At 48.0% G+C, this 27253-nt stretch overlaps 2 protein-coding genes across 4 annotated transcripts in view; one reads left to right on the forward strand and one right to left on the reverse strand.

Annotated features, from left to right (window-relative positions):
* LOC144803331 (uncharacterized) overlaps positions 1–8102 on the reverse strand; it is a 293440-nt gene extending 285338 nt beyond the window's left edge. The window contains exon 1 of one of the 2 annotated variants that reach the window (XM_078671859.1): positions 7940–8088. In XM_078671859.1, the coding sequence (XP_078527985.1) occupies positions 7940–7945 (6 nt within the window). In that variant the 5' untranslated portion in view covers positions 7946–8088. Of the gene's footprint in view, positions 1–7939 lie in introns of both variants that reach the window. The other variant, XM_078671860.1, reaches the window with a different exon arrangement.
* A 4-nt stretch (positions 8103–8106) lies between these two features.
* LOC144803374 (uncharacterized) overlaps positions 8107–27253 on the forward strand; it is a 101110-nt gene continuing 81963 nt past the window's right edge. The window contains exon 1 of one of the 2 annotated variants that reach the window (XM_078671863.1): positions 8107–8317. In XM_078671863.1, the coding sequence (XP_078527989.1) occupies positions 8243–8317 (75 nt within the window). In that variant the 5' untranslated portion in view covers positions 8107–8242. The remainder of the gene's footprint in view (positions 8318–27253) is intronic. The other variant, XM_078671862.1, reaches the window with a different exon arrangement.

The raw sequence follows: 27253 nt of genomic DNA on the forward strand, positions 1-27253 counted from the left end.
CTCACCTGCACTGCACTCACCTGCACTGCACTCACCTGCACTGCACTGCACTCACCTGCACTGCACTCACCTGCACTGCACTGCACATACCTGCACTGCACTGCACATACCTGCACTGCACTGCACATACCTGCACTGCACTGCACATACCTGCACTGCACTCTGCACTCACTACTCTGCACTCACTACTCTGCACTCACTACTCTGCACTCACTACTCTGCACTCACTACTCTGCACTACTCTGCACTCACTACTCTGCACTCTGCACTCACTACTCTGCACTCACTACTCTGCACTCTGCACTCACTACTCACTAATCACTACTCTGCACTCACTACTCTGCACTCACTACTCACTACTCTGCACTCACGACTCTGCACTCTGCACTCACTACTCACTACTCTGCACTCACTACTCTGCACTCACTACTCTGCACTCACTACTCTGCACTCACTACTCTGCACTCACTACTCACTACTCTGCACTCACTACTCTGCACTCACTACTCACTAATCTGCACTCACTACTCACTACTCTGCACTCACTACTCTGCGCACTCACTACTCTGCACTCACTACTCTGCACTCACTACTCTGCACTCACTACTCACTACTCTGCACTCACTACTCACTACTCTGCACTCACTACTCTGCACTCTGCACTCACTACTCTGCAGTCTGCACTCACTACTCACTACTCTGCACTCACTACTCACTACTCTGCACTCACTACTCTGCACTCACTACTCACTACTCTGCACTCACTACTCTGCGCACTCACTACTCTGCACTCACTACTCTGCACTCACTACTCTGCACTCTGCACTCACTACTCTGCACTCTGCACTCACTACTCACTACTCTGCACTCACTTCTCTGCACTCACTACTCACTACTCTGCACTCACTACTCTGCACTCACTACTCTGCACTCACTACTCTGCACTCACTACTCTGCACTCACTACTCTGCACTCACTACTCTGCACTCTGCACTCACTACTCTGCACTCACTACTCTGCACTCACTACTCTGCACTCTGCACTCACTACTCTGCACTCTGCACTCTGCACTCACTACTCTGCACTCTGCACTCACTACTCTGCACTCTGCACTCACTACTCACTACTCTGCACTCACTACTCACTACTCTGCACTCACTACTCACTACTCTGCACTCACTACTCTGCACTCACTACTCACTACTCTGCACTCACTACTCACTACTCTGCACTCACTACTCTGCGCACTCACTACTCTGCACTCACTACTCTGCACTCACTACTCTGCACTCACTACTCACTACTCTGCACTCACTACTCACTACTCTGCACTCACTACTCACTACTCTGCACTCACTACTCTGCGCTCACTACTCTGCACTCACTACTCTGCACTCACTACTCACTACTCTGCACTCACTACTCTGCACTCACTACTCTGCACTCACTACTCTGCACTCACTACTCACTACTCTGCACTCACTACTCTGCACTCACTACTCTGCACTCTGCACTCACTACTCTGCACTCTGCACTCACTACTCTGCACTCTGCACTCACTACTCTGCACTCACTACTCTGCACTCACGACTCTGCACTCACGACTCTGCACTCACGACTCTGCACTCACGACTCACTACTCTGCACTCACTACTCTGCACTCACTACTCTGCACTCACTACTCTGCACTCTGCACTCACTACTCTGCACTCTGCACTCACTACTCTGCACTCTGCACTCACTACTCTGCACTCACTACTCTGCACTCACTACTCACTAATCTGCACTCACTACTCACTACTCTGCACTCACTACTCTGCGCACTCACTACTCTGCACTCACTACTCTGCACTCACTGCTCTGCACTCACTACTCACTACTCTGCACTCACTACTCACTACTCTGCACTCACTACTCTGCACTCTGCACTCACTACTCTGCACTCTGCACTCACTACTCACTACTCTGCACTCACTACTCACTACTCTGCACTCACTACTCTGCACTCACTACTCACTACTCTGCACTCACTACTCTGCGCACTCACTACTCTGCACTCTGCACTCACTACTCTGCACTCTGCACTCACTACTCTGCACTCTGCACTCACTACTCTGCACTCTGCACTCACTACTCTGCACTCTGCACTCACTACTCACTACTCTGCACTCACTTCTCTGCACTCACTACTCACTACTCTGCACTCACTACTCTGCACTCACTACTCTGCACTCACTACTCTGCACTCACTACTCTGCACTCACTACTCTGCACTCTGCACTCACTACTCTGCACTCACTACTCTGCACACTCACTACTCTGCACTCACTACTCTGCACTCACTACTCTGCACTCTGCACTCACTACTCTGCACTCTGCACTCTGCACTCACTACTCTGCACTCTGCACTCACTACTCTGCACTCACTACTCACTACTCTGCACTCACTACTCTGCACTCTGCACTCACTACTCTGCACTCTGCACTCACTACTCACTACTCTGCACTCACTACTCACTACTCTGCACTCACTACTCACTACTCTGCACTCACTACTCTGCACTCACTACTCACTACTCTGCACTCACTACTCACTACTCTGCACTCACTACTCTGCACTCACTACTCTGCACTCACTACTCTGCACTCACTACTCTGCACTCACTACTCACTACTCTGCACTCACTACTCACTACTCTGCACTCACTACTCACTACTCTGCACTCACTACTCTGCGCTCACTACTCTGCGCTCACTACTCTGCACTCACTACTCACTACTCTGCACTCACTACTCTGCACTCACTACTCTGCACTCACTACTCACTACTCTGCACTCACTACTCTGCACTCACTACTCTGCACTCACTACTCTGCACTCTGCACTCACTACTCTGCACTCTGCACTCACTACTCTGCACTCACTACTCTGCACTCACGACTCTGCACTCACGACTCTGCACTCACGACTCTGCACTCACGACTCTGCACTCTGCACTCACTACTCTGCACTCTGCACTCACTACTCTGCACTCACTACTCTGCACTCACTACTCTGCACTCACTACTCACTACTCTGCATTCACTACTCTGCACTCACTACTCACTAATCTGCACTCACTACTCACTACTCTGCACTCACTACTCACTACTCTGCACTCACTACTCACTACTCTGCACTCACTACTCACTACTCTGCACTCTGCACTCACTACTCTGCACTCTGCACTCACTACTCTGCAGTCACTACTCACTACTCTGCACTCACTACTCACTACTCTGCACTCACTACTCTGCACTCACTACTCTGCACTCACTACTCTGCACTCACTACTCTGCACTCACTACTCTGCACTCACTACTCTGCACTCTGCACACTCACTCTGCACTGTGCACACCACTGATATCATGGAATCTTCCACCACACTTTCTAAAACTCTATAGTCCGAAGCATAATAGGCACAGAACCAAAAGAAGGGTAGACATTGCTTAAAATAATCTTATTGTATTTATGAGAAGCAAAAGCGAGACTGTGAAATGAGCTGAATATCAGTTTGTTACGAATCAACAGAGTGGAGTTAGAGAACCAAGAAATAGTAATTTAGAATCCGGGTTAGAAGGAGTAGTAATCACAAACTGAGCATCAACGGGCGCAAAACAGCGTGGTGGGCGCGCAGGAGACGCAGCGTGAGCGTGCACATCAGCTGAAGATCGCCGGAGAAGACACCGAGTCTGCCTGCTGCCGTGACTGACCCGCTGTGGAGGGAATGAGCCCGGTGAGTGGGGGTAGAGGGGGGGGCAGCAGAGAGGGAGTGGGCAGAGAGGGAGGGTGTGTGTGTGTGTGTGTGTGCGTGCGTGTGTCTGTCTGTGTGTGTCTGGTGTGTGCCTGCCTGCCTGCCTTTGTGTGTGCGCGTCCACAGACCCTGGTCGGCTCGTGCACCGCTCTGTACTCCCTTGCGCGCTTACTCGGTGACAATAGTTCTCGTTGCCGAGACCTAAAAAGGGTTGTTATTACAGTCAAAAATAAAACGGCTTTCAAAATCGTCCACAAACAAAATAGCAAAATTGGGGGCATAAGAAGCCCCCATTGAAGTACCCTTAATCTGTAAATAATATTGTCCGTCAAACTCAAAATAGTTCTTGGTCAATGATATCGTCAAAAGATCAATAATAAAGTCAGTCGGTACTGGCATTGGAGCAACCCGCGTGTCCAAGACCTTACGAATCACCTCAAACCCTACCAGTTGAGGGACGTTGGTGTATAAGGACTCAAGGTCCATACACACCAACAGTTCAGTCTCATGGCAGAATTGCATTCCCTCTAGTTGGGAAATGATGTCACCGCTATCGCGCACATAGCTGCTAGTGGCACAAGCAAACTCCTTAATGAATACGTCAATGTATTTACATAATGGCTCCAGGGCCGACCCAAATCCAGAGACAATGGGTCGGCCCGGAGGATTGAGAACACTCTTATGTACTTTCGGGAGTGTATACAGTACTGGTGTGCACGGTGCTTTAGCATTGAGAAATGCAAATTCTTCCCGGGTTAGAAAGCCGTCGGTTTTGGCTGTTGTAGTGACTGTGGCAATTATCTGTTGAATGTCAGACAAGGGACTAGTTTTTAAGGGCAGATAGTGATTGATGTTATTCAGTTGACGCTTTATTTCAGTCTTATAGTCAGTCTTTGACTGCACCACTATCCCCCCGCCGTTGTCGGCAGGCTTAATTATAACTTCTTGATGGAGCTTTAATTTAGCTAGTGCCTGGTGTTCAACTAGAGAGATGTTATATGGAATGTATTCGAAGTTTTTGTTCAAAGTAAGGACTTCCTTCAAAACCATATCTTCAAAAGCCAACAGTTCAATGGGAACTTGATTAGTGGGGGGATTAAAGACCGAGGGAGGCCTCAATCCAGAGAAGCTCTCAACCATATCAGTATTTTTACCCCAAAAATAGGCTTTAATGCGCAATTTCCTAAAAAATTGCAAAAGTTCCAACTGAATGTCAAACAAACAAGATTTTTCCGTGGGCACAAAACTTAAACCCTTAGATAAAAGTGAGGCCTCAGCGGAAGACAACAGATGTTCAGAAAGATTGAAAATCGGAATGACATTCGTCGCAGGACAGTCCTGTCCAATTATTGAGGGGGTCCCCACTGATAAAACTTCCTGCGCGTCTGTCTCTCCCCTGATTGAAAATTCCAATGTTGTATCGGTGTGTTGGATTGTGGTGTTCGACTTTTGGATCTGCCTCTCCCTCTCTGTTCTAAAAAGGGGAGTGGAGGAGGATAATTTGAGTTATTTCTAAAGCAGGCATGCTTTCTATCTCCTCATCCCATTCTCTCTTCACCTATCACACTCTATAACTCTTGGCCAACCTAAGAGGGCTACCTCCTGGTTCCGTGATGCTAAAAATATTGACACCGTTTCCCTCTGTGAATCAGCTTTGTTATCACTTCCAAGGTTAGACCCAAACCTAGATGTTGACGGACTCACCTCCCATAGCCTCACAGTCCTTGCAGTCGAAATCAATAACGTCGCTCCTCTCCAAAGCAAAAAGATAAGGCCCACTCCCTCAGCACCTTGGTTCAAAAAATCCCTCTATGAAGAAAGGAAACAGCTAAGATTCCTGGAGAAACAATGGAGGCAAGCGCCCTCCACCGATAATTTGGCCACGCTTCGTTCAGCAAAATCCAAGTACCACAAGCACATCTTCCTTGGGAAAGCATCGCACTTCAGGACCCTCCTTGACTCAGCCAAAAATAGCCCCAAAAAACTATTCGATCTCATCAAGATTCCTAACTGCTCTCCCCCAGCCTCCAAGTTGGAGGATTCTACAAAGAAAGCAGCGGATTTTACTATATTCTTTGACGAAAAAGTGAAATCCCTTGTGGATCAGGTCGCTCATCCTACCCCTCCAAAGGAGCGCAAATCCTTAGCCATTTGGCAGAACTTTGACCCCATCTCTGAAGATGCCCTCCTCAATTGCATCCTCGAAACAAAGCCCTCCAACCATTCTCTTTGCCCCATCCCCTGTGCCATTGCCATTGACTTTTATTCCCATTCTCTTTCCTATTGGACAACTCTGGTCAACCTCTCCCTCTGTCAAGGCTCCCTTCCTGTCTCCTTTAAAACTGGCAGGTCACCCCTCTGCATAACAAACCCACTGCTGATGCAAATGACCTCAACAACTTCCGCCCCATCACTAACCTACCCTTTCTTGCGAAGATCACAGAAAGATGTGTAGCGAAACAACTCTCTCATCATATCAAGGACAATGATCTTCTTGACAATTGTCAGTCCGGCTTCATCCAAAACTGCTGCAATAAAACAGCCCTGCTGCAAGTGATTGATGACGTGCTGCGGATACTCGATTCGGGGGGGGGGGGGTCCTGTCTTCTAATGCTCCTTGACCTTTCTGCAGCCTTTGACACTGTCAAACACAACACCCTCCTCAACATCCTTCAACAGAGAATGGGCATGGAGGGCACTGTGCTTAAATGGTTTGCTTCCTTCCTCTCTGATAGATCCCAAATCATCAAAATAGCGAACAGTCTTTCATCTCCTTTGGCGGTAGGTCAAGGTGTTCCTCAAGGCTCTATACTTGAACCCACTTTGTTCAATCTCTACTTGGAACTACTTGGAAATCTCCTAAGTAAACCCGGGATCCACTATCATCTCTATGCAGATGACACTCAAATTTACCTCAAGGTTGCTTCCACTCACGATTTCGCCATCCTAAGCTCTTCTCTCGACTCTATTCAAAACTGGATGTCAACGCATCCGCTGATTCTGAATCCCTCCAAAACTGAATTCCTCCTCCTCTCCTCCTCACTTTTTCCTCCCCCGGTTCAATCATGGATGGATCAGATGAATCTACTTAACAATAAACCCATCATTGCCGACAGCGCAAAATCCCTTGGTGTCATACTCGACAAAAAACTCAATCTAATCTCCCACATCAATTCCATTGCAAAGTCTGCTCGATACCAACTGCGCCTTCTTTGGGAAATTCGTCGCTTTTTCCTGGAGCAAGACCTTAAAACCCTAGTGCGGTGAGAATCTGGAACTCACTTCCCCAGCAGCTCCGGACCACCACCTCCTCCCAGGCCTTCAAAACGGACCTCAAAACGGATCTCAAAGTTCTCCTCCTCCAAAGACACCTCCAAATTTAATTCACGCCCTCTCTATTATCTGAAGGAAGACCTCCCATTATTGAAACTTCTATTCTCCATGACTATGGAAGTGCCTTCCCAGTGTGTTCTGCCATTTATTGCAGTATTATCCTTCTACCTATGTTTGGTACTCGTTTGTAACATGCACACGTCACTTTTCTCTTGTAACACACTGTTTGCTACCTCTCACATTTTGTTTGTTTTAGATACTTGCACAAGTGCCACCATTCCCTACGTAACGTTTGTGCTGGAGTGTCTGCCATTTATTGCAGTATTATTCCTCTACGTGTACTTTGAACGCTTTTGTAACCTGCACACATATCACCTTTTCCTCCTGTAATGTACCTTTTGCTACCTCTTGTATTCTGTTTGATTATTATTGTCACTTTTGTCTCATGTAACTTAACGTTTGCTTTTGCAATCTGTTCTTTTGTAATGTTTCTCATTATGTTTCATTTCTGTTCCTATTGTGAAGCGCTCTGACGCCTTCGGGAAAAGTCCGCGCTATATAAAAACGCATAAAATAAAATGTATGTGTTGGGATAACTGGGGTGGAAAGTGGGATCACAGGCGGGGCGGATGAGGAACAGGAACCTACACATTATGTGCATTTAAGTGGGGTTAACCCTACCTGAAGTGACACGGGCGGGGGTAACAGAGGTGAGCGGTGAGAAGGGCAGCCAGCAGCTGGCACCGAGGAGCCCCGGGCACGGAGCATCCAGCCGCGCCGCCCACAGAACCCCCTAAAAGCAGCCGAGCTCACCTCCATGGCCCTCCGAGGGCGGCTCCTCACAGACCTCCGGCGGGGTGAAGGCGCTGGCCCGAGGATTGTCACAAAGAAAGAGCCGCAGAGACCGTGAAACCCGAGCCCTGCTCAGCAGCACTTTAGCGCCCGATGCTCCGGCGCTCCACTGCGCATGCGCAGCGGATAAGTGCCGCCCTGGCTCACTGTGCATGCCCAGGAGAAGACCCTGAGGGTACCAGGGCACAGTGGGGGCAGTGTCACCGGCACCACACATGATCGGACCCACAGAAGTAACACATACCCCCGCGGTCTGCACTTTCCATGAGAGGCACTTACTGGCTTAAAGGCCCCTTTTGGAGACGGATAATTGAGGGGCCGCTGCATCAACAGAACCAGGTACCGGGGCTGAGAGATGCAAAATGGAGCAGGACATTTCTGTCATGTCCCTTATTCGGGGTGATTGATGCGTGCCTCTTGTGTAGCGCCTCGTATCTGGGGTGTGGTATTATTGCGTTTTAATATAGCGCGGACTTTACCCGAAGGTGTCAGAGCGCTTCACAATAGGACCAGAACTGATACAAGAGAACATTACAAGTGAACGAATTACAAAAGCAAACGTTAAGTTACATGAGTAGGGTGACCAGGCGTCCCCGTTTTGCCAGGACGGTCCCTGTTTTTAACCAGATGTCCCAGCAAATTTCAAGAAATTTAGCTCATGTCCCCGTTTTTAGAGAGGGTCGACTGAAAACGGTGGGAGGTGTTTTTTATGTTTTACAAAGCAGAGGTAGTTAGCAGTTGTTTCAAGAAAGCAATTTAATTAACAGGCAAGCTACTGGGCTTAAAAATTGCATTTTATGTATGTTCTTAGTGCCTGTTCTGTAATTCTCTGCTGAGGAGTGCTCTCATAGCTGGAAGTAAAATTGTAGTCCTTCTTCTATTTTTGTGAAATGTCCCGTATTTTGGCTTTAAAATTCTGGTCACCCTGTACCGAGGCAATGAGAGTACATGAGGGTTGCAGGGGAGGTGAGGCCTCTCCTGTGCTGAGGAAAATACCTGTTTTGTAGGGGTAGGAGGGGAAGCCTGTCCTGTGTGGGTAGGAGGTGAGGCCTGACATGTCCTCTGGGTGTGAGGTGTCTGGGCTGCCTCAGCCGCTGTTCATTTATTTATTTATTTTATGCGTTTTTATATAAGCGCGGACTTTACCCGAAGATGTCAGAGCGCTTCACAATAGGAACAGAACTGAAACAAGAGAACATTACAAGTGAACAAATTACAAAAGCAAAAGTTACATTACATAAGGCAAAAGTGACAATCGTGAGCAAACTTAATACAAGAGGTAGCAAACAGTCCATTACAGGAGGAAAAAGTGACATGTGCAGGTTACAAAAAGCATACAAAGTACAAGTAGAGGTATAATACTGCAATAAATGGAGGACACTCAAACACAAGAGAAAACGTTACTTAGGCAATGGTGGCACTTGTGCAAGTATCGAAAGCAAACAAAAAGTAAGAGGTAGCAAACAGTGTGTTACAAGAGAAAAGTGACGTGTGCATGTTGCAAAAGAGCACCAAACACAGGTAAAAGGGTAGTACTGCAATAAATGGCAGTCTCTCAAACCACAGGAACACACTGGGAAGGCACTTCCATAGTCATGGAGAATAGAGATTTTCTACACTAAAAGGTCTTCCTTCAGATAATAGAGAGGGCATGAATTAACTTTGGAAGTGTCTTTGAAGGAGGAGAACTTTGAGGTCAGTTTTGAAGGCCTGGGAGGAGGTGGTGGTCCGGAGCTGAGGCGGACGTGAGTTCCAGATTCTCACTGCGTTGCCTGAAAAGGATTGGGCCATCGATCATTCCTTCTTGAAAGTGGGAGGTTCAAGCAGTAGATTTTCCGCATTTCGTGATGGTCTAGACTCTAGAGCCTCCAGAAAGTTTCAGTTTATTAGCTAGATAGCGAGGAGAGGAGGAGTGCAAGGCTTTGTGGGTGATGCACGCAGTCTTGTAGATAGATCTTGCCTCGATGGGAAGCCAGCGGAGGGTGGATAACATGGGTGTGATGTGGTCGCTTCTTTTAGCCCCATAAATAAAAACGAGCTGCTAAATGGAGAACAGACTTAAGGGGGGACAAGTGGGATTTGGGGAGGCCAGTAAGAAGAGAATTGCAGTAGTCCAGTCTGGAGAGGACCAGCGATTGGACCAGGGTTTTAAGGTCATGCTCCGGGAAAGAAGCGACAAATCCCCCAAAGAAGGCGCAGTTAGTATCGAGCAGACTTTGCACTTGAATTAATGTGGGAGATTAGATTGAGTTTTGTGTCGAGTATGACACCAAGGGATTTTGCGCTGTCGACAATGATGGGTTTATTGTTCAGTAGATTCATCTGGTCCATCCATGATTGAACCGGGGGAGGAGAGAGAGTGAGGAGGAGAAATTCCGTTTTGGAGGGATTCAGAATCAGTTGATGTGTTGACATCCAGTTTTGAATGGAGTCCAGAGTAGAGCTTAGGACGGAGAGATCGTGAGTGGAGGCAACCCTGAGGTAGATTTGAGTGTCGTCTGCGTAGAGATGATAGTGGACCCCGGATTTACTTAGGAGATTTCCCAGAGGTTCCAAATAGAGATTGAACAATGTGGGTGTAAGTATAGAGCCTTGAGAAACACCTTGACCCACCGCCAAAGGAGATGAAAGACTGTCCGCTATTTTGATCATTTGGGATCTATCAAAGAGGAAGGAAGCAAACCATTTAAGCACAGTGCCCTCCATGCCCATTCTCTCTTGAAGAGTGTTGAGGAGGGTGTTGTGATTGACAGTGTCAAAGGCTGCAGAAAGGTCAAGGAGAATTAGAAGACAGGACCTCCCCCGAATCGAGTATCTGCAGCGCATCATCAATCACTTGCAGCAGGGCTGTTTCAGTGCTGCAGTTTTGGATGAAGCCGGACTGACAATTGTCAAGAAGATCATTGTCCTTGATATGACGAGAGAGCTGTTTCGCAACACATCTTTCTGTGATCTTTGCTAGAAAGGGTAGGTTAGTGATGGGGCAGAAGTTGTTGAGGTCATTCGCATCAGCAGTGGGTTTTTTAAACAGAGGGGTGACCTGCCCAGTTTTTAAGGGAACTGGAAGGGAGCCTTGACAGAGGAAGAGGTTGACCATAGCGGTCCAATAGGGAAGAGAATGGGTATAGAAGTCAATGGCAATGGCACTGGGGATGGGGTCAAGAGAATGGTTGGAGGGCTTTGTTTCGCGGATGCACTTGAGGAGGACATGTTCAGAGATGGGGTTGAAGTTCTGCCAAATGGTTAGTGATTTGCGCTCCTCTGGAGGGGTAGGATGAGTGACCTGATCCACAAGTGATTTCACTTTTGCGTCAAAGAATACAGCGAAATCTGCAGCTTTCTTTGAAGAATCCTCCAACTTGTGGGTTGGGGGAGAGCAGTTAGTATTCTTGATGAGATCAAAAAGTTTTTTGGGTCTATTTTTGGCTGAGTCAAGGAGGGTTCTGAAGTGTGATGCTTTCCCAAGGAAGATGTGCTTGTGGTACTTGGATCTTGCTGAGCGAAGCGTGGCCAAATTATCGGTGGAGGGCGCTTGCCTCCATTGTTTCTCCAGGAGTCTTAGGTGCTTCCTTTCTTCATAGAGGGATTTGTTGAACCAAGGTGCTGAGGGAATGGGCCTTTTCTTTTTGCTTTGGAGAGGAGCGACGTTATTCATTTCGACTGCAAGGACTGAGAGGCATTGGGAGGTGAGAACGTCAACATCTAGGTTTGGGTCTAGCCTTGTAAGTGACAGCAAAGCTGATTCACAGAGGGAGACGGTGTCAATATTTTTAGTGTCACGAAACCAGGAGGTAGCCCTCTTAGGTTGGCCAAGAGTTATAGAGTGTGCTAGGTGAAGAGAGAATGGGATGAGGAGGTGGTCAGACCAGTCTACGTGAATAGGGGTAGCGATAGAAAGCATGCCTGCCTTAGAAATAACAAGATCTAGGATTGAGCCCTTAGAGTGTGTTGATTCTGTGCAGTGTTGGATAAGATCGTTTGTAGAGAGGAAGGTGGCCAGAAAATTCGCAGAAGAGTCTTGCAGAGAGCCCCAGTGGAGATTGAAGTCTCCCACGAAGGTCTGTTTGTCACTTTGCGAGTATTGGTCGCTGATGAAGTCAGTGAGTTCCTCCATAACCAACCGTAGGGCCGCTGCCAGGTGGGTGGTAAATGATATGGAATCTGAGGGGTGAGTTGTGGTGTAGTTGAAGCTCAAGAGATAGACATTCAAAAATGCGGAAGGCACTGATGGGAGAATCCTTAAGTTGAAGGAAGTTTCTAAAGATGACTGCAACACCTCCCCCAACTTTGATAGATCTGTCATTCCTAAAAATAGAATAGCCTGTGGGTAATAGGAGATCAAACATCGAGTGAGAAGTATCATTGAACTAGGTCTCTGTTAGGAAGAACATGTCAATATTGTGATGGGTGATGATATCAGAGATTTCGAGTTTGTGTTTTATTGCAGATCTGCAGTTGTCGAGACTGTTTTGGTGACGGGGGAGCTTGGGCTAAGAAGGGTGATAGGGATATTGTTCTTATATGGGGGTGCATGGGAGGGTTTGGGTGGATAATTGGTTCTGACAGAAGAGATGGTCGGAATAGTGTAGATAGTTGGGTTACTCAGGGATGCAAGTTGAGGAAGGTTGGCATTCAAGGGCTTGTGTGAGTGAACGATGTTTGCAGACAGGTTATGCTTGGCTATGATAGGGTGAGGGGGCGAGGTGCATCTCGTGGGCAGATGACAGTTTTCCAAAGGAGTTGAGGTGAATGGGAAAGTGGAAATCTTGGAGCTTAAAAGTGAAATGGAAGCTACAAGCTGGGAGATGGAGGTGATAAGAGAGCCTAGCTTATTTTCAAGAGAGAGTAGGGCAGAGCACAGAAGGTTGGGTGTCTCGATGGCAAAAGGAGGGGGTAAAATTGGTGGTAGAAGGCAGGAGAGGTGGGGGGACAGGAGGAGAGTTGGGGTATAGGGTTCATAGGTGGGGAAAGGTGGAGGTTGAGAGTGGGGGTTGGTGTATCAGAGGTGAAGGGAGAGTTGTCTTTGTTGGCGTTGCACGAAGGAAAGGAATTAAGGACATATTTAGGGGGAGATAGGTGCAGATCAAGGCGGTGGAGGAGAGGGAGAGGGGAGGACTGTGAGGTGTCATAGGAGTGTAGGAGGTTTGGGTGGAAAAGAGGGGAGGTCGTTGGAGAGGTCCTGTTGGCTAGGAGAGGTGGCTGTGAGGGAACGGGCATCTGGCAGAGTGAGGGGGGTTGGGAGAGGGGGAAGTTGAAGAAAGGAAATGGTTCTGCTGGGCCCGGTGGGGGGGAGAGGGAAAGAGTTACCAAGGGGGGAAAGGGGGTAGCACAGCATTGCTGGCAGAGTGGGGGGTAGGAGAGAGATGCAATGGGAATGTGGAGAAATCGGGGTAAGAAGCGAGGGGAGGAGCGGGTAGAGAAGAGGGGGAGAGGGAGGAATAAGGGGAGCATAAGTAAAGTTAGCTGGGGGAGGAGGTTGGAGGAGGGGTGGACTAAAAAAGGGAGTAGGAGGTAGGAATAGGGGGGAGGAGATGAGATTGGAGTACCGGGACGGTGCAGATTGGACAAGGAGCATATTAGCTAGTGGTAGGGCTGACGTGATGAAAGGGGGGGCGTACTGTGAATTGAGAGGAAAGGGAGAGGAGAACACAAGGGCGGGGGGTGGAAGAGGGCCGACCTGTGCCTCCTGAGGGTGCAGCCTATTGGAGTGTGGGTGGTCAGGGGAGGGATGGGTGGAGCTAGATGGAGAGTCAGGGGAAAACACAGTCACAGAGGAGGGGAGTAGGGAGGGGAAGAGGTGGTCAAAGAGAGAGAGACAGGTGTCTTGCCTTGGATCATGACAGTACTGTTGTTATAGAGTGAGATAGTGAGGGAGCCGTTGAAATACGCAGAGGGGGAAATCTTTAGTTGTTTCCCATGAGGGATAGAGGAGGAGGTGACGTTAAGGGAATTATATAAGCTGGGGGACCAAGAGGGGGTGTTGTGAGTGAAGAAAATAAAATCGTTTTTGTGCTTCCCAAAACGACCATTGTAAAATTGATCAACAAAAAGGTAATCCGGGAAACTTTCAATAGTGTTATGCTTCAATCGTTTTACTGAAGCTTTAGTCTGGCCGGGAGAATAAATGATTTTATAGCAGTTAATTCCAGCCTTAACTCAAGTGGTGGCCATGTTGGGAAAATGAGGAGAAGCAGTGCGGGGGGATATGAGAAGGGTGTTACTAGGAAAGCGGTGGTGAGGAGAAGTTGTGAGAAGTTGGCCTGATGTGCAGTGCTCACTATTCTAGTGATCACTATATATCAGTCCAAACAACCCTTATTGATGATTGGTTGTAAGTCAACCTTATAGACCAGCTATCCTAGTAGCATGGATACGAGCAGTCTAAGGCTAAGACTCTAGAGGGCGTGTTAAGCCAGCTGTTTTACCATCACATTACCCCTTGAACACCCAGTGAAAGGACACCACACAAGTGTTATGAAAATAAACAGTGTATTTATTAGAATCACAACAGCCCTGTACTCTTTATGAGGACAGGGTGCTAGGCACACAACAAAACTCTTATAAAAATACTTAAGTTAGCACAGTATACACAAATGCCCGAGGGGCACGAAAAACCATATACTCTGAAAGTGGAATGCGAAATTACTAGCAGGTAAGTACAGTACTAATAGGCTTTGGAATCGCTAGGACTTGACTATAGAATCGTTAGATTAATTCTAGGAGGCCCAGGAGACTCGGGTGCAGAGTGTGCACTCTCAAGCGGGATGCGGGACAAAGTCTATGATAGCTAGTAAAGTTAAAGTTAGTGTTCACGGGCGAACCCGACCTGGTAGGGAGAAAACGACAGTGGATCCTGACCCTTGGATAGTGAGGCTATGCTGGGGCACCGAAATGCCGAAGTTACCTAGCCCAGGGGCTGCAGCTGCATATGTCTCAAAAGACGTCGTGAATCCTCGTAGACGAACCAGGAGCCTGGAAGAAAGATGCTGGCAGGCGACCAGTGAAGAGAGTTCGAGGTGATCCAAGCCTGGATCTGGAAGATGGATGATACCTGAAAGCAGAGGGGACCAAGTTCGTGACTACTAGCCAGTAGTCAGGGGGCACCAGGAGGGCACCGGATGGTAGTCACCTCGACTAGGTGAGTGGGCGACGCTGGGCTCTGCAGATCTCACGGACCAGGAGGCGTTGTCGGCGACCAGGATGGAGAGGCGAGCTGTCCCACGATTGATGAAGCTGTCGGCGTCGAAGAACCCAGGATTGGGCAACAAAGCCTTGGCTAATTCAAGCCCACGCGGTGGACTCAAAATGGCGTCTTGAGTGGACCAGGAGGGTCCGGGGTGCTCCTCTTCTGGAAGGGAGCAAGAGCCAGTCTGGAGCAACCAGACCAGCAGCAGTGATGTCGTCGGGCGTCGTTCAGAAGGCCACAAGCCAGCGGGCTAGTAGCCAAAGAACGCGGTGAGCAGCAAAAAGCAGAAGGGCCCCACGCCGATCGTGGAGATGCTGGGGGGCTGCTCTTCGGTGCTGGAGCTGCTCAGGGTTGGGGCTTCTCGGACCCCAAAGCACTCGCCAGGAGATTACTCGGCGGGCTTGCTGTGCAGAAGTCGTGCAGTCTTGGCAATAGTCGGTCCCTTGAGGTCTCGTCGCACTCACGGTTCTCAGCTTGGCTGTAGAGGTGAGTAGAGGTCGGAGGTGCCAGGGAAGCCGGGTCTTGTCGAGCTGGGCAGTCGGATTCCGGAGGAAGGACTTACAGCAGACCGCAGTGTTCTTCGGATGGTGCCTGCGGATGCAGGGTGACTACTCCTTAGTCACAAGGGAGAATCTTGAAGAAGAAATCTTGATGTCCTTTCGTAGAAAGTCGTGTCTTGATTCCAAAGATGATCTAATTTGGAAGGGGGCCTGCTCCTACCTTTATCTGGGAAAAGGGGGCTAGCACGCGACCAAGTCCTGCCCTAGGGGTGGGACCAGGAGGGGGGTGGTTACACCCCTCTCCTTTGGTGGGCTTTCCCCAGGCCAGGGGCTGGAGTGCCCCTGGAACTGGTTTCAGCCGGCCTATGCACAGTGAGCACCGGGGTGCCACTTGCAGTCACCTTCCTCTGAAGCCCTGCCTACCTAGGATACACAAAATCATGTCTGGGACGGTGCTGGCACCGCCCCTGGCAGGAAACCCTTTGTCCTTATCTCCTGCTCTGGGAGGACTCCCAGCAGCAGGAGGGCAGACTTGTGTCTCGGTGGCAGCATCCATTTTGTGGAGCTGAGGCCCTGTTTGACTTTAACCGGGGTTAGAGGTTACATACATGTCGTGTCCCTCTAGAAGGGTGGAATGCTAACCCCGTCGCCAGAATTGGCGAGGGGTTAGTATTCCAATTCGTATGACACCTTACTCGACATGTTTTGATAAAGCGATACCAGAGTTGGCATATAACCGCGAGGATTATAATGCACTTAAGAGTATATGGTATGCGATATCATGGAAATGGCTAAGGGATAGATCCCGAAAGCCGCAGACAGGCTCAGCTCATGCCAGAGCACCATCTCACACGATTCCAAGCACTCTGACTTCAGGATTGTTAAGGCCTGCCATAGGAGTGACTGATAGGAGATCTGTGTGTCCATTTTAGGGTTAGATATAGGTATACTATATCTAAAGCAAAGGGTGAGTACACCACCTTGCCCCAGCTGTCGTGCAGCCAGTTGTGTCAGTTTAGTTAGTCAGTCCAGGGGTGGCACAATACATGCTTCAGCCCCTGGGAGACTTCTGGGTGCACCTCAGCCCTGGGTACAGGGACTTGGAGAGGGCCCAGTGCCAATTCAGTACCTGAGTACAATTTGGATAGAGAGAACAGCTAGGCTGTGGGTCTGATTAGCAGGCCCACAGCCAGGGAAAGTCGTAAACCAGTGCAGCAAAAAGCAAAAAATCTGGGTGATCATAGGATTGCAGACCCTACTCTCCTACAGAAGTATAAGGACTAAAAGGGGGCACATATTCCAGATGTCGGATGAGGAATTCTGAACTAATGCGCCGTCCGGGAAGAGAGGTGGGTATTTGTTGGGCCCTTCAACTAGGTAAACATGAAGCCAACTGGCACAAGATAATATTTACAAGGGAAATGTTTACATATGATAGGACCAACTGGACCACTGTCAAAACCATCACGAAGCACAGTTAGTCAAAGTAGAACAGATCACAAACGAACACCCCGTGACCACTGGTGATCACTGTACTTAGCATCAGCCTGCATAAGGCCACCTTTAGAGGTGCTCAGAACAGGGTGCGTAAATCATACAACATGAAAAGCATTTCCTAGCACCACATATACTTAAAAAGGGCCTGCCTCTGTACAAACCTCGCAGTCTCCCTGGCCAACTGGCCATCTCAAAGGGGGACTCAAATGCACTGAAACCATAATGACAAGGTTGCTGCCACTGCAGCGAGAGTCCTAACTCCAACAGAAATGTCCCCATGGATAAAGTGTCCTAAACGGTGCAACTGGCACTACTTGCTGCGCAGCTATAAAGGCCTAAACGGTGCATCTGGCACTACTTGCTGCGCAGCTGTAAAAGGCCTAAATGGTGCAGCTGGCACTACTTGCTGCGCAGCTGTAACAGGCCTAAACGGTGCAGCTGGCACTACTTGCTGCGCCGCTCTAAAAGGCCTAAACGATGCAGCTGGCACTACCTGCTACACAGCTGTTAATGGCCTGAACAGTGCAGCTGCCACTTCTTGCTGCGCTGAGGAGAGCGTGAGCCTTTCCGCCCGCCTGTGGCGCTCAACAATTAACGGGCTCAATATGCACACTATCAATCCAGCGTTGAATCCAGCACTTGGCAACCGGAGCTGCAGCTATGTCACAAACAGTCACTGAGGGAGACCACAGTACCATCTGCCTACATGCCCCGCAATGCTCCCAGCCAATTTGAAACAATATGACCAGACTCCACATTAATGAGATCAGCTCCCCTACTATTCTTGGGGGTAGCACCACAATAATAACTCTCCACAGTCATCTGCTAGCTTGGTCCATTTGCTAATTATCATGATGCACGTCTCACTCAACCCACCACAAGTGCTAGGAGCGCTGATCCGTTACAGCCCGGTACACTCCCATATGACCAACAATGCTGTGTGACCTAAACGAATGGCAGAAAGATCCTCAGACAATGCTGGCTATCTGGTGGAAAGGTTGAGTTGTGTTCACAACGGTTGGTGACTGACTCGGGTAGCATTAAGTTGCAGTGGGCACTGAAAGTACAATGCAGGCTGCAGCTACGAGTGGACTTGGGCGCCATATTAGGGTCAGGCCACACGCAGTGAGAAGACACCGGGTGATAAACGTAGTTGCCCATGAGAATGCTCCATGTCCCCCAGCGGTCGCCACTTTAAAAGTCAGTGTTGAGTTGATTAGATCTAAGGCAAGACTCTCTAGGCGAAGGTTGAAGCGTTCGCAGAATTCAGTTAAACAGCCGCCATCTTAGGGTCAGGCTGCATCGAAAACTTCCCTCGCAGCTTAAAGCATCTTTCGAACTGCCGCAAAAGTTATTTTACCTTAACAGAGGTGATTTTTAGGGTCCGGATGATGGACTCGTGTCACGGCAGAGGAAAGGTCGAAATTGCCACACGGTCCGCAGGTGAGTTCAAACCACGGGTGCAGTGCGGACTGACCCTACCCCCCCCAGGAGCAGGAGCAGAGGCGGTAGGCTTTCGGGCGCCACAAAGCCAGCAGAGCGCAGCTCGTCAGTCAGGTGAGCTCTGGTGCCGAGACACAAGGCACTCAGCTTAGTGGACGAGTGTTGCTCGCAGGGCTCAGGCTGCAGGTCGCAGGAGTAAGAACGGCAGTTTTCAAAGTCTCGCGCCCGCCATTTTTAGAAGCCCGATGGCGCCTCAGGGGACCTCACGTCCTACAGCCAGAGCCGGGATACACACACTTTGCACATTTCACTTGGTTATAACCCCTCTTCTAGACACGATCTTTCGTGGGGTTAACCCAGAGGTCCTCCCCAGGCCATGCAAGAGAGAAAGAACAAGATATGCGCCCTGGTTCATACCAGGCCTTTCAAGGGAGTGGAAGAGATGTCTGCGCAGCTGGAGTTGGCTGTAATGTCATCTCTTCCATGTCATTGAAGGAAGAGGAGGCTGTGCAGCCTGGTCCTTGCCTGGCTCTGCAATGGAGAGTGAAAAGCCATGTCATACCTTGCCTGCCTCGCCGCAGCTACTGGAGCTCCTAACACTTCACTACCTTCGTACCCTCAATACTCTACTATCTATGTCTTCTCATGTAGTTTTTCTGATGTCATATCCGTCTGTAGCAGCACAGGGTCCGTTGTAATGTGATGTCATTTCCTGTGATGTCATGGACATCATTAGGCTTAAAGGGACGTGAAGTTATTTTTAGGGTTGTTGAGGACCCAATCTCAGCCATTGGTATTTACCTGCGGCTGCATCCCAGTCCATCGTTGTGTGGCCCACCATGCCACGTCAGACAGGAAGCAGACTTATGCAAATAAGCCTTAGATTCCTTCCAATAGGAGCAGACCAGCCTGAAGTGCCGGGTCTGATCCTTTCTGAACCAGAACACAAGCAACACATAACCGGTTTCAGCCTCTCTGGACCTTGACTGTAGGGTGCAACTTGATTCCAGTGGTGCAGCGAGCACGGGAACCACGTCTGGGCAGGGTCGGACTGGCCATCATGGGCATTGGGCATTTCCCCGGGCTGCTGGAAGGGTGGGGGCGATTTTGCCAAGGGTGGGTCATTTTTAGGTCGAGGACCCGGTGGGAGATTTAATGATTTGTAGTATGGGGCTTGAACCCGCCTCTCTCTTCCATTGGCTGGCTCCCTAAACGGAGGCCAGCCATTGGATGAGAGGGGCGTCACTCCAATCAAGCCCCGTCTCTTTCGGATTCGGGGGCGTATTTTTGGCGTTCTTTCGCTCTGTGAGTCATCCGTCACTCAGAGAACGCCAAAAACACGCCCCCGAATCCGAAATTTTCTGAGCTTTGCGGCCGCCATTTTGCTGCTCGGTAAAACCAGGAGAGCAGCGTCTACCGAGGAGGTAACTATAACTTGTTTCTTCTGTGTTCGCGTGCATTCTTGCTCTCTGTGCATTTCAGAATAATCATACCCCCACCATGCGCTTTACGTACAGTGTGTGGGCGGTTTCATTGCAGTTTCATTGAATCATTGTAGGGGGAGTTGCACAATATTTTTTTTATTTGTACTTTAGAAACATTCACCTTCACTTACGGGGAGTAGAAGTCTACATCTGTTCATGCCTTGGCACGTGGGACTCAGCTTCTAGAAGGCTACGCACACGCCAGCTCTTCACTGAAGCACTTCCATGGGTCCTCTTTGCAGCGGGGCATGGAAACCGGCCGACCGGCATGGTAAGAAACTGCTTACCTCGGGGGTCCCCGGAACCAGTTAGGACATCGGTCTGTGGTTAGGCTCTGCTGTTTCTGCAAGCCGTCGCATGTTGGGGACTTCACCGAGTTACAGGGCATTCTTGGCAGCCAATTACAATGCTGGTCCCTAGTTCGTGCACTGCCTGTAGTCTCAGAGTATGCAGCTTGTTCAACACTGACTTCTTCCCGCATTTGCTCTGTTAATGTCAGCAGCCCTTCTTCCATCGCTCTCATTATTAGCATCATGTCTACTGAATGTGTCGATAGAGTTGTTAGGGCCTGTGTAATTAGTTACAAACTATAGTTTGAGGAGTAAGGATCTCGTGTGGACCTCAGGCTTGAAGGACTACAACTCACAAGTGTCCTCATAGCCAATATCAAACCCTGGTTAACTTATTTATTAGTTTTTATATAGCACGAACGTTACCGGAAGGAGGCGGAGCGCTTTACAATTGAACCAGTTACATTACGTAAGGACTTCGGAGTACATGAATTGCATAAAATATATAAACAGATAAAGTCCATATTCACCTAAGAGTGGTAGTAAGCACTTACTTCTACTACTACTTGTTTTTCTTTTTTCCAGTGCGGTGTAACTTTTCCTACTACAGACCAAGAAAGTAGCTCTCTGTAAATAAACAGAAGGTGAGATGAATGTCATGGACTAATTTTCCATTAGCAATGGACTCGATTCCGTCATTGGAAGACGTAAAATGTCGATTGAGCTATTGTGCAGGCATTACACACACTTACTGTGAATGTGTACATACATGTGTATAATACATACTAGCAATACCTGAGGTTTATACCCACAGACACAACTCACATTTGTTCACCTTAACGTTATATAAAATTGGAGTAACACTTCTGTGCAACACAAAGCAATGTCTGCCTTTACACGTGGTAACCCTTACCCACTGCCTTGCCCATTGAAGGTATTGTTATTGCTAGCGGGGGCGCCGGGGACAAGGTAAGCGATGCTGCAGGCGGGTGGGAGTGTGCGGTAAATCTTGCTCCTGCCCCCACAGTCCTCGCACATCTTTCCGGAGCTCCTCCTGGGGTGTGGCGGCCGAGGAGCCACCCAGGGCAGCCCGTGCCCCGCCACCAGCCCCGAGCTGCTGCTGCACAGCGGGGAAGCCGGGGACAAGGTAAGCGATGCTGAGGGCAGGTGGGAGTGTGCGGGGAATCTTGCTCCTGCCCCCACAGTCCTCGCACAGGGCGCCTTCGTTGTCCCCCCCGACTGTTTCTAACCCCAGACCCGTTGATGGACCACATTTTCCAGCCCCCGCTCCCACGACTGTCTTCACTCATTCCTGTTCCTCACCCCCTGTATCCCGCACATAGGTCTCCACTCCACCCTGCATCCCCTACCAGTCCCCTGTCACTCCCTCTGCGGGGTCCCCCTCTAAATCCGCTTGGCTGCACAGCTTGAAGGCCGACATCTGTTTTAAACACTTGTTTTCCTTATTTCTGACTTTACAAGCTAGCTCAATTTCGCAATTGGGTATTTTAAAGTGAGGCCTTCCTTACTAGCAGCATATTTCGTTTCCTACTTTATGTTGAACCGCCGAGGCCGCAGGTGGATCACGTGAAAGGTATGCCTTTGTATAGTGCTTGGTGTTTCAACTTTCCGATTCGAAGCGCTGTAAATAGCAGCTGTTGCTATTGACTAACTTGTTTGTGCTGGTTTAATCGACCTCAAGAACATAAGCCGAGTGAGCCAGGAGGTTGAACAGATTTCTGTTTGAGTGCTTGTTTTATTTCATACTTCGAGCTGCACAGCCGGTGGTGTTAAACATCATTCTCCTTTGGGTTTAACGGCATACTTGTTTGGCCTTGTGTTTTGTCCTTTAAAAATAATTTCCATTTGGCTTTCAACTCCAATACTATGTAATGTACAAAGAAAGCGACTGCTGCCCCATAAGGCCCACCTTGTAAGCTTCGTTTGGTGTAGTTTGAGCTTTTCTCTTTGCTGCTATAAGTAGGCGAGAGATGAGCACTAAAATACTTTTCCAACTATGCTGTGTGTGGCGCTCTGTGTGTGTGTGTGTGGCGCTCTGTGTGTATGTGTGTGGCGCTCTGTGTGTATGTGTGTGGGCTCTGTGTGTGTGTGGCTCTGTGTGGCTCTGTGTGTGTGTGTGTGGCTCTGTGTGGGTGGCTCTGTATGTGTGTGTGGGTGGCTTTGTGTGTGTGGCTCTGTGTGGGTGTAAATGCAGTCGGTCATGCATTTGCGAGCGATTAAGCTATTGGCATTGTAAATGATAATGACATTTATTTAACGATTAAGCTATTGGCAATGTAAATGACAATGCCATTTATTTATGATTTAAAAAAAAAAAGTCATGAGCAATGCCAATAGCTCTACCTTTAATAATGCCGAGACCATTGCATTGTAAATGCTTGTTGTTACTGGGGACCGGTTTGGGTTCCCTGTCAGCCCTGCGTCTGGGCATACCTGTCGTATTGAGGAATATGGGAAATTATGGGTGGAATGTTTTAATTCATCTCAGGCACTAATAATTACTCTGTGACGCATCCTAGCCCATCCTTTTTGTTCTTGATTCCCTTTGTAACTCAGCATGCCACCAATCATAGCTTTTCAGCCAACATTACTTTTCATTCTGGAAATTGTGGTGATGTTTTTTACCATAAAGAGCATGGGATAAAAAATTCTGCCTTTCACTGCATTTTTGGTAAAAGTCAAAGATAGGTTAAAATGTTCAGCTTTTCCAAGGGCCTCTTAGCAGTGGTGCACATCAACACCTTCCCTGAATGCCTGGGTATTTGTTACCCAGTCTGTACATGTTTTGTAAGGCAGGCTTGCTCTGCTGGTGTTAGAGTAGTAGTATTATAGCCAACATTTTATAGAGATACTAGCTTACCCGTCGCGCGTTGCTGCGATCTCAGATGAAAGGAAATTTAAGGAAACTTGTTATGATAACATTCAATTTACATTGTGCCATTTTTATTGAAACTTATTCATTTTAATATGGAAAACATTTCAAAGTGTTGTTTTAATTCTGTTTTTTTATTTGAGTGCTTGTGGATCCACAATTTTTTTTGTTTTTCCGTCTGGTGCGTAGACGAATAAATCAGAAAGTTTTCAGACGCGTGAGCTGGTCACATACAGTTGTCCATGTGAGAAGCATGGATTCTCCAAATCTAGTCCACACACTTGCAGTGATTGTCCTTGTGCTTTGTTGATGGTCATTGCAAAAGCGAGTCGCACCGGAAAGTGTAAACGTTCAGTATTGGAAAGATTATGAGGGCCCTGGGGGGCCGATGTTTACATTTTTTTTTCTGCCAGAAACCTTTGCGGGAGTGTACTCAACAACTTTTAACAATTTTTTTTTACATTTATAATTTTTAAAACATTTTTTTTTTAGCCAGAAACCTTCGCAGGAGTGTACTCAACAACATCCCAAAGTTTCATGCAGATCGGATGAATGGTGTAGTAATGCATAAAGGACAAACGGACATACTTTGGTTTTTATATATATAGATGATATGCACAAAGTGAGAACTTCTAAACCTCCAAGCGTGATTAACCTAAAGCCAGTACATTGGGTATGCCTACTCAGCTGATGCAGATTTGTTTCCCTTTCCGCTATGGACGTCTCCAGTTAAACTATGAGTAGGGGTGTCTGAGAAAGCACGACTGAACTACTCAAGTTTGACCAATAAATAAGAGCCTAACCAACGTTGACGGCGTCATGTTGTGTAGTTCCTACAAATCCGTAGGACTTGCGCATTGTTTGGACAACTTAAAATGAGGGCGTAGTGTCAAGACTGATTCTGGACACCCCCGCAGGATATGTTGGCTTATAGACCAGCTAGCTCACCGTGCCACTGTAAGCCCCCCTCACCTACCAAGGAGTGAATGTTTTTCTGGCAACCACTGAACATGACAGCCCTGACCCCTCAAGGATCGACAGTACAGAACCTTTCGCTCAGTCCCTCGTGCTTACTTATTCTCTGAGAAGTTTACAGGGTATGCACAGTGGGACTTTTTTCAATAATATTTATTGAATCAATGTTACTCTTGCATAAAATACGTGTGCGGCAATGATTAGTAGACAGAAGTAGATACACGTGATTACAAGCACTAAATAGTAGATATTGTTCTACCATGGTGCTAAACAATGTATATATGCAGGCATGTAAACAAGGCAGTAATCTAGCGTACTCCTCCTACGTGAACCCTACTTTAAGTGTACCTAGAGTATGTGTAGGTGTAGGGCCAAGAATCCGAATACCCCCAAGTGAGGATCCAACCCCATTACCTGATGGGATAGATTGACGGTCCCAGTCTTGGTCACGAGATGTCAAACTGCTGCGTGGTGATTTCTCAGCATGCAAGGACCCTCGGTATCAGCGGAAGTACCTCCACTGCTAATCTATCGGGATACTCATCTTTTATAATAGAAAGCAGCCTTGCGTGGTGCGCATAGATTAGTGATGTTGTGGATATATAGATAGGCCTGTCACCCGTGGATGAAGATAGTGATGTCATTTGTTCATAGTTTCGAAACAAGACCTTTTTTTTAACACTTCTGTTTATTATTTTCAGGTTTGCAAGGTCAACGTCAGCATCTTACAACCATGTTAAATACAGATCGGGTTCTCTGCAACATTACATACATCTCATGAACTCTCAAACAAGTCTCGGCAGCGGTACAACATAATAGTATTGACAAAACGCAGTATAGGGTACCTGGGCACCCCACTTCTACTTCCTCTTACAATTTCTCAATATTATTTCTCGTCCACCTGAATATACCTGACCATCTATATACATACATGTCTGGTACTGTCTGTCCAAGCCTGCAACAGGTGGCAAAGTAGGGCGTACATCTTATCATTTCCATCTCCCTTCGCCATCCCTTAGGTCTTAAGATCTCACTCCCACTTCATTCCATACCACATGTTACTTTAACACATTATTTCAAATCCATCGGATGGGCAATCAAATAGCACTGCAATCGGGCCCATATATCCCTGGGCCTGGAGGCTATGGGGAGCAGTTCTGCATAAGTCGCAAGGCGCTCTTGGCAAATTACCAGGTCAGCTATCCACTCCTTGAATTTGGATGCTCACCCCCTACCCCACCGGCAAGCCACCCTCCTTTTGGCCATTAGAAGTGCCGTTGCAGCGAATTTACGATGTACAGCTCGTAGAGGCTTGACATATCCCAGCAGGGCCATCAGTGGAGTAGGTGCCACGGATGTATCAATCATTAATTGCAAAGCGTGAAACACTTGATCCCAGTATTCTTTCACCTCGGGGCAACCCCATGCTAGGTGTAGGAAATCGGCCCTTGCAGCGCAACACCTATCACACCTGTCATCCTCTCTCAGCTTATATTAGCACATCTTGGCCGGGGTATAATATAAACTGTGTAAGAATTTATAATGTATTATCCGGAGCCTGCTGCTGGCCGACACTCGCTCAGTTTGCAGACAACGATACTTCCATTGCTCGTCTGTTAGGGCTAGTCCAAGTTCCTCACCCCATCATGTGCGTGACAATGTGGTTGACAATTCCCTCTGCGTGTGTACTGTTTTATTTAACAGGGAAACCAGCAGTTTGGCTGTAGCACTTCCTAGCATTAGCGTACTGGGGTCAACGCTTGTGGTTCTGCCAGGAATTCAGGGGTAAGTGATCGAATCTCGTGCCACAGTCTAATATACAAAAAGACATCAAGTGGTGTCTTCTGGGAATTTTGAAACATATGTTCGACAGTGCGGAATTGGCAATTATGATACAGATCCTCCCAGGTGCAAATGTGGGCCCGCTGTTGAAAGTTATGAAAAACGGCCTCCTGTAGCAATGGCATGCTAGGGTGGTAAGTAAGAGGGAACAGTGGCGAGTATAACATGGGAACATCCAGCATGCGTCCTATGCGCTGCCAAGCTGCTATTTTTCATGTGAGTGCGCTGGGTGTTCTATCTCTGTTAGACATTGGTACATATAGTGCCCCTTCTATTGTAGTGGGGTGTGCCAGCCAGTGTTCTGCTGCAACTTGAGGCATATATCTCGGTTGTTTCACCCAAAACCAAGCATAATGGGCTTGTGCGCACGTAAAGTATAGCTCGAAGTTTGGTATGCCGAACCCCCCCCTGCGATTAGGGTCGCGTCATTACCTCCCATTGCAAACTAGGTTGCTTACCTCCCCAGACGAGGCGTATCAGCTCCGACTTGAGTGATCTAACAAATTGTGTTCCCGGGTGTAGAAACTGGGGTCTTCAAAAGAACGGGGGACGCCACATCATTAATAGGCAGGTTGACGGGGAAGAAAACAGAGATCAAACAAGGAGGAGAACCTGCCCTGTAACTTCAAAAGGAGGCCTACGGGAGGTCCAAAACACTTAGTATTGCACTCTGAACCCTGGTGGATATCTCATAAATGGATAAACATGTATATAGTAAGAAACATTTTTATTAGAAATTCATTTTATTTCTTTTTCATTTATATTTTAGCACAAAGAGCAAAACATCTTTTAAGACAAACAATTATAAATATAAGTGGGTAAAATATTATTATAAAGAGGATTAAATCCTATTCATCGCCCATACTCCCACAAACACACAACAACAGCAATCATTCATACATCATACAACACTCCACACAATAGTCACAGATGCATACGATGGGTAGGGACTGATGACATATTGTCCCAGATGGTTCAGTAAGTTCCTAAGGTGGAACAAACGCCGACGCACGTTTCGGTGTATAGCCCACACGGGCTACACCTTCATCAGGGCGGGAGTGAGGTGGGAGGGGAGAGAGGGCCACACGGAAGTGAAGATAATCTGTAAGGGAGACATATTTACAAAAACTTTTATTTAGAGGACATCCAGAACAGGGTTCAGAGT

This window comes from Lissotriton helveticus, chromosome 1_2 (genome assembly GCF_964261635.1).
Source record: "Lissotriton helveticus chromosome 1_2, aLisHel1.1, whole genome shotgun sequence".
NCBI lineage: Eukaryota > Metazoa > Chordata > Amphibia > Caudata > Salamandridae > Lissotriton > Lissotriton helveticus.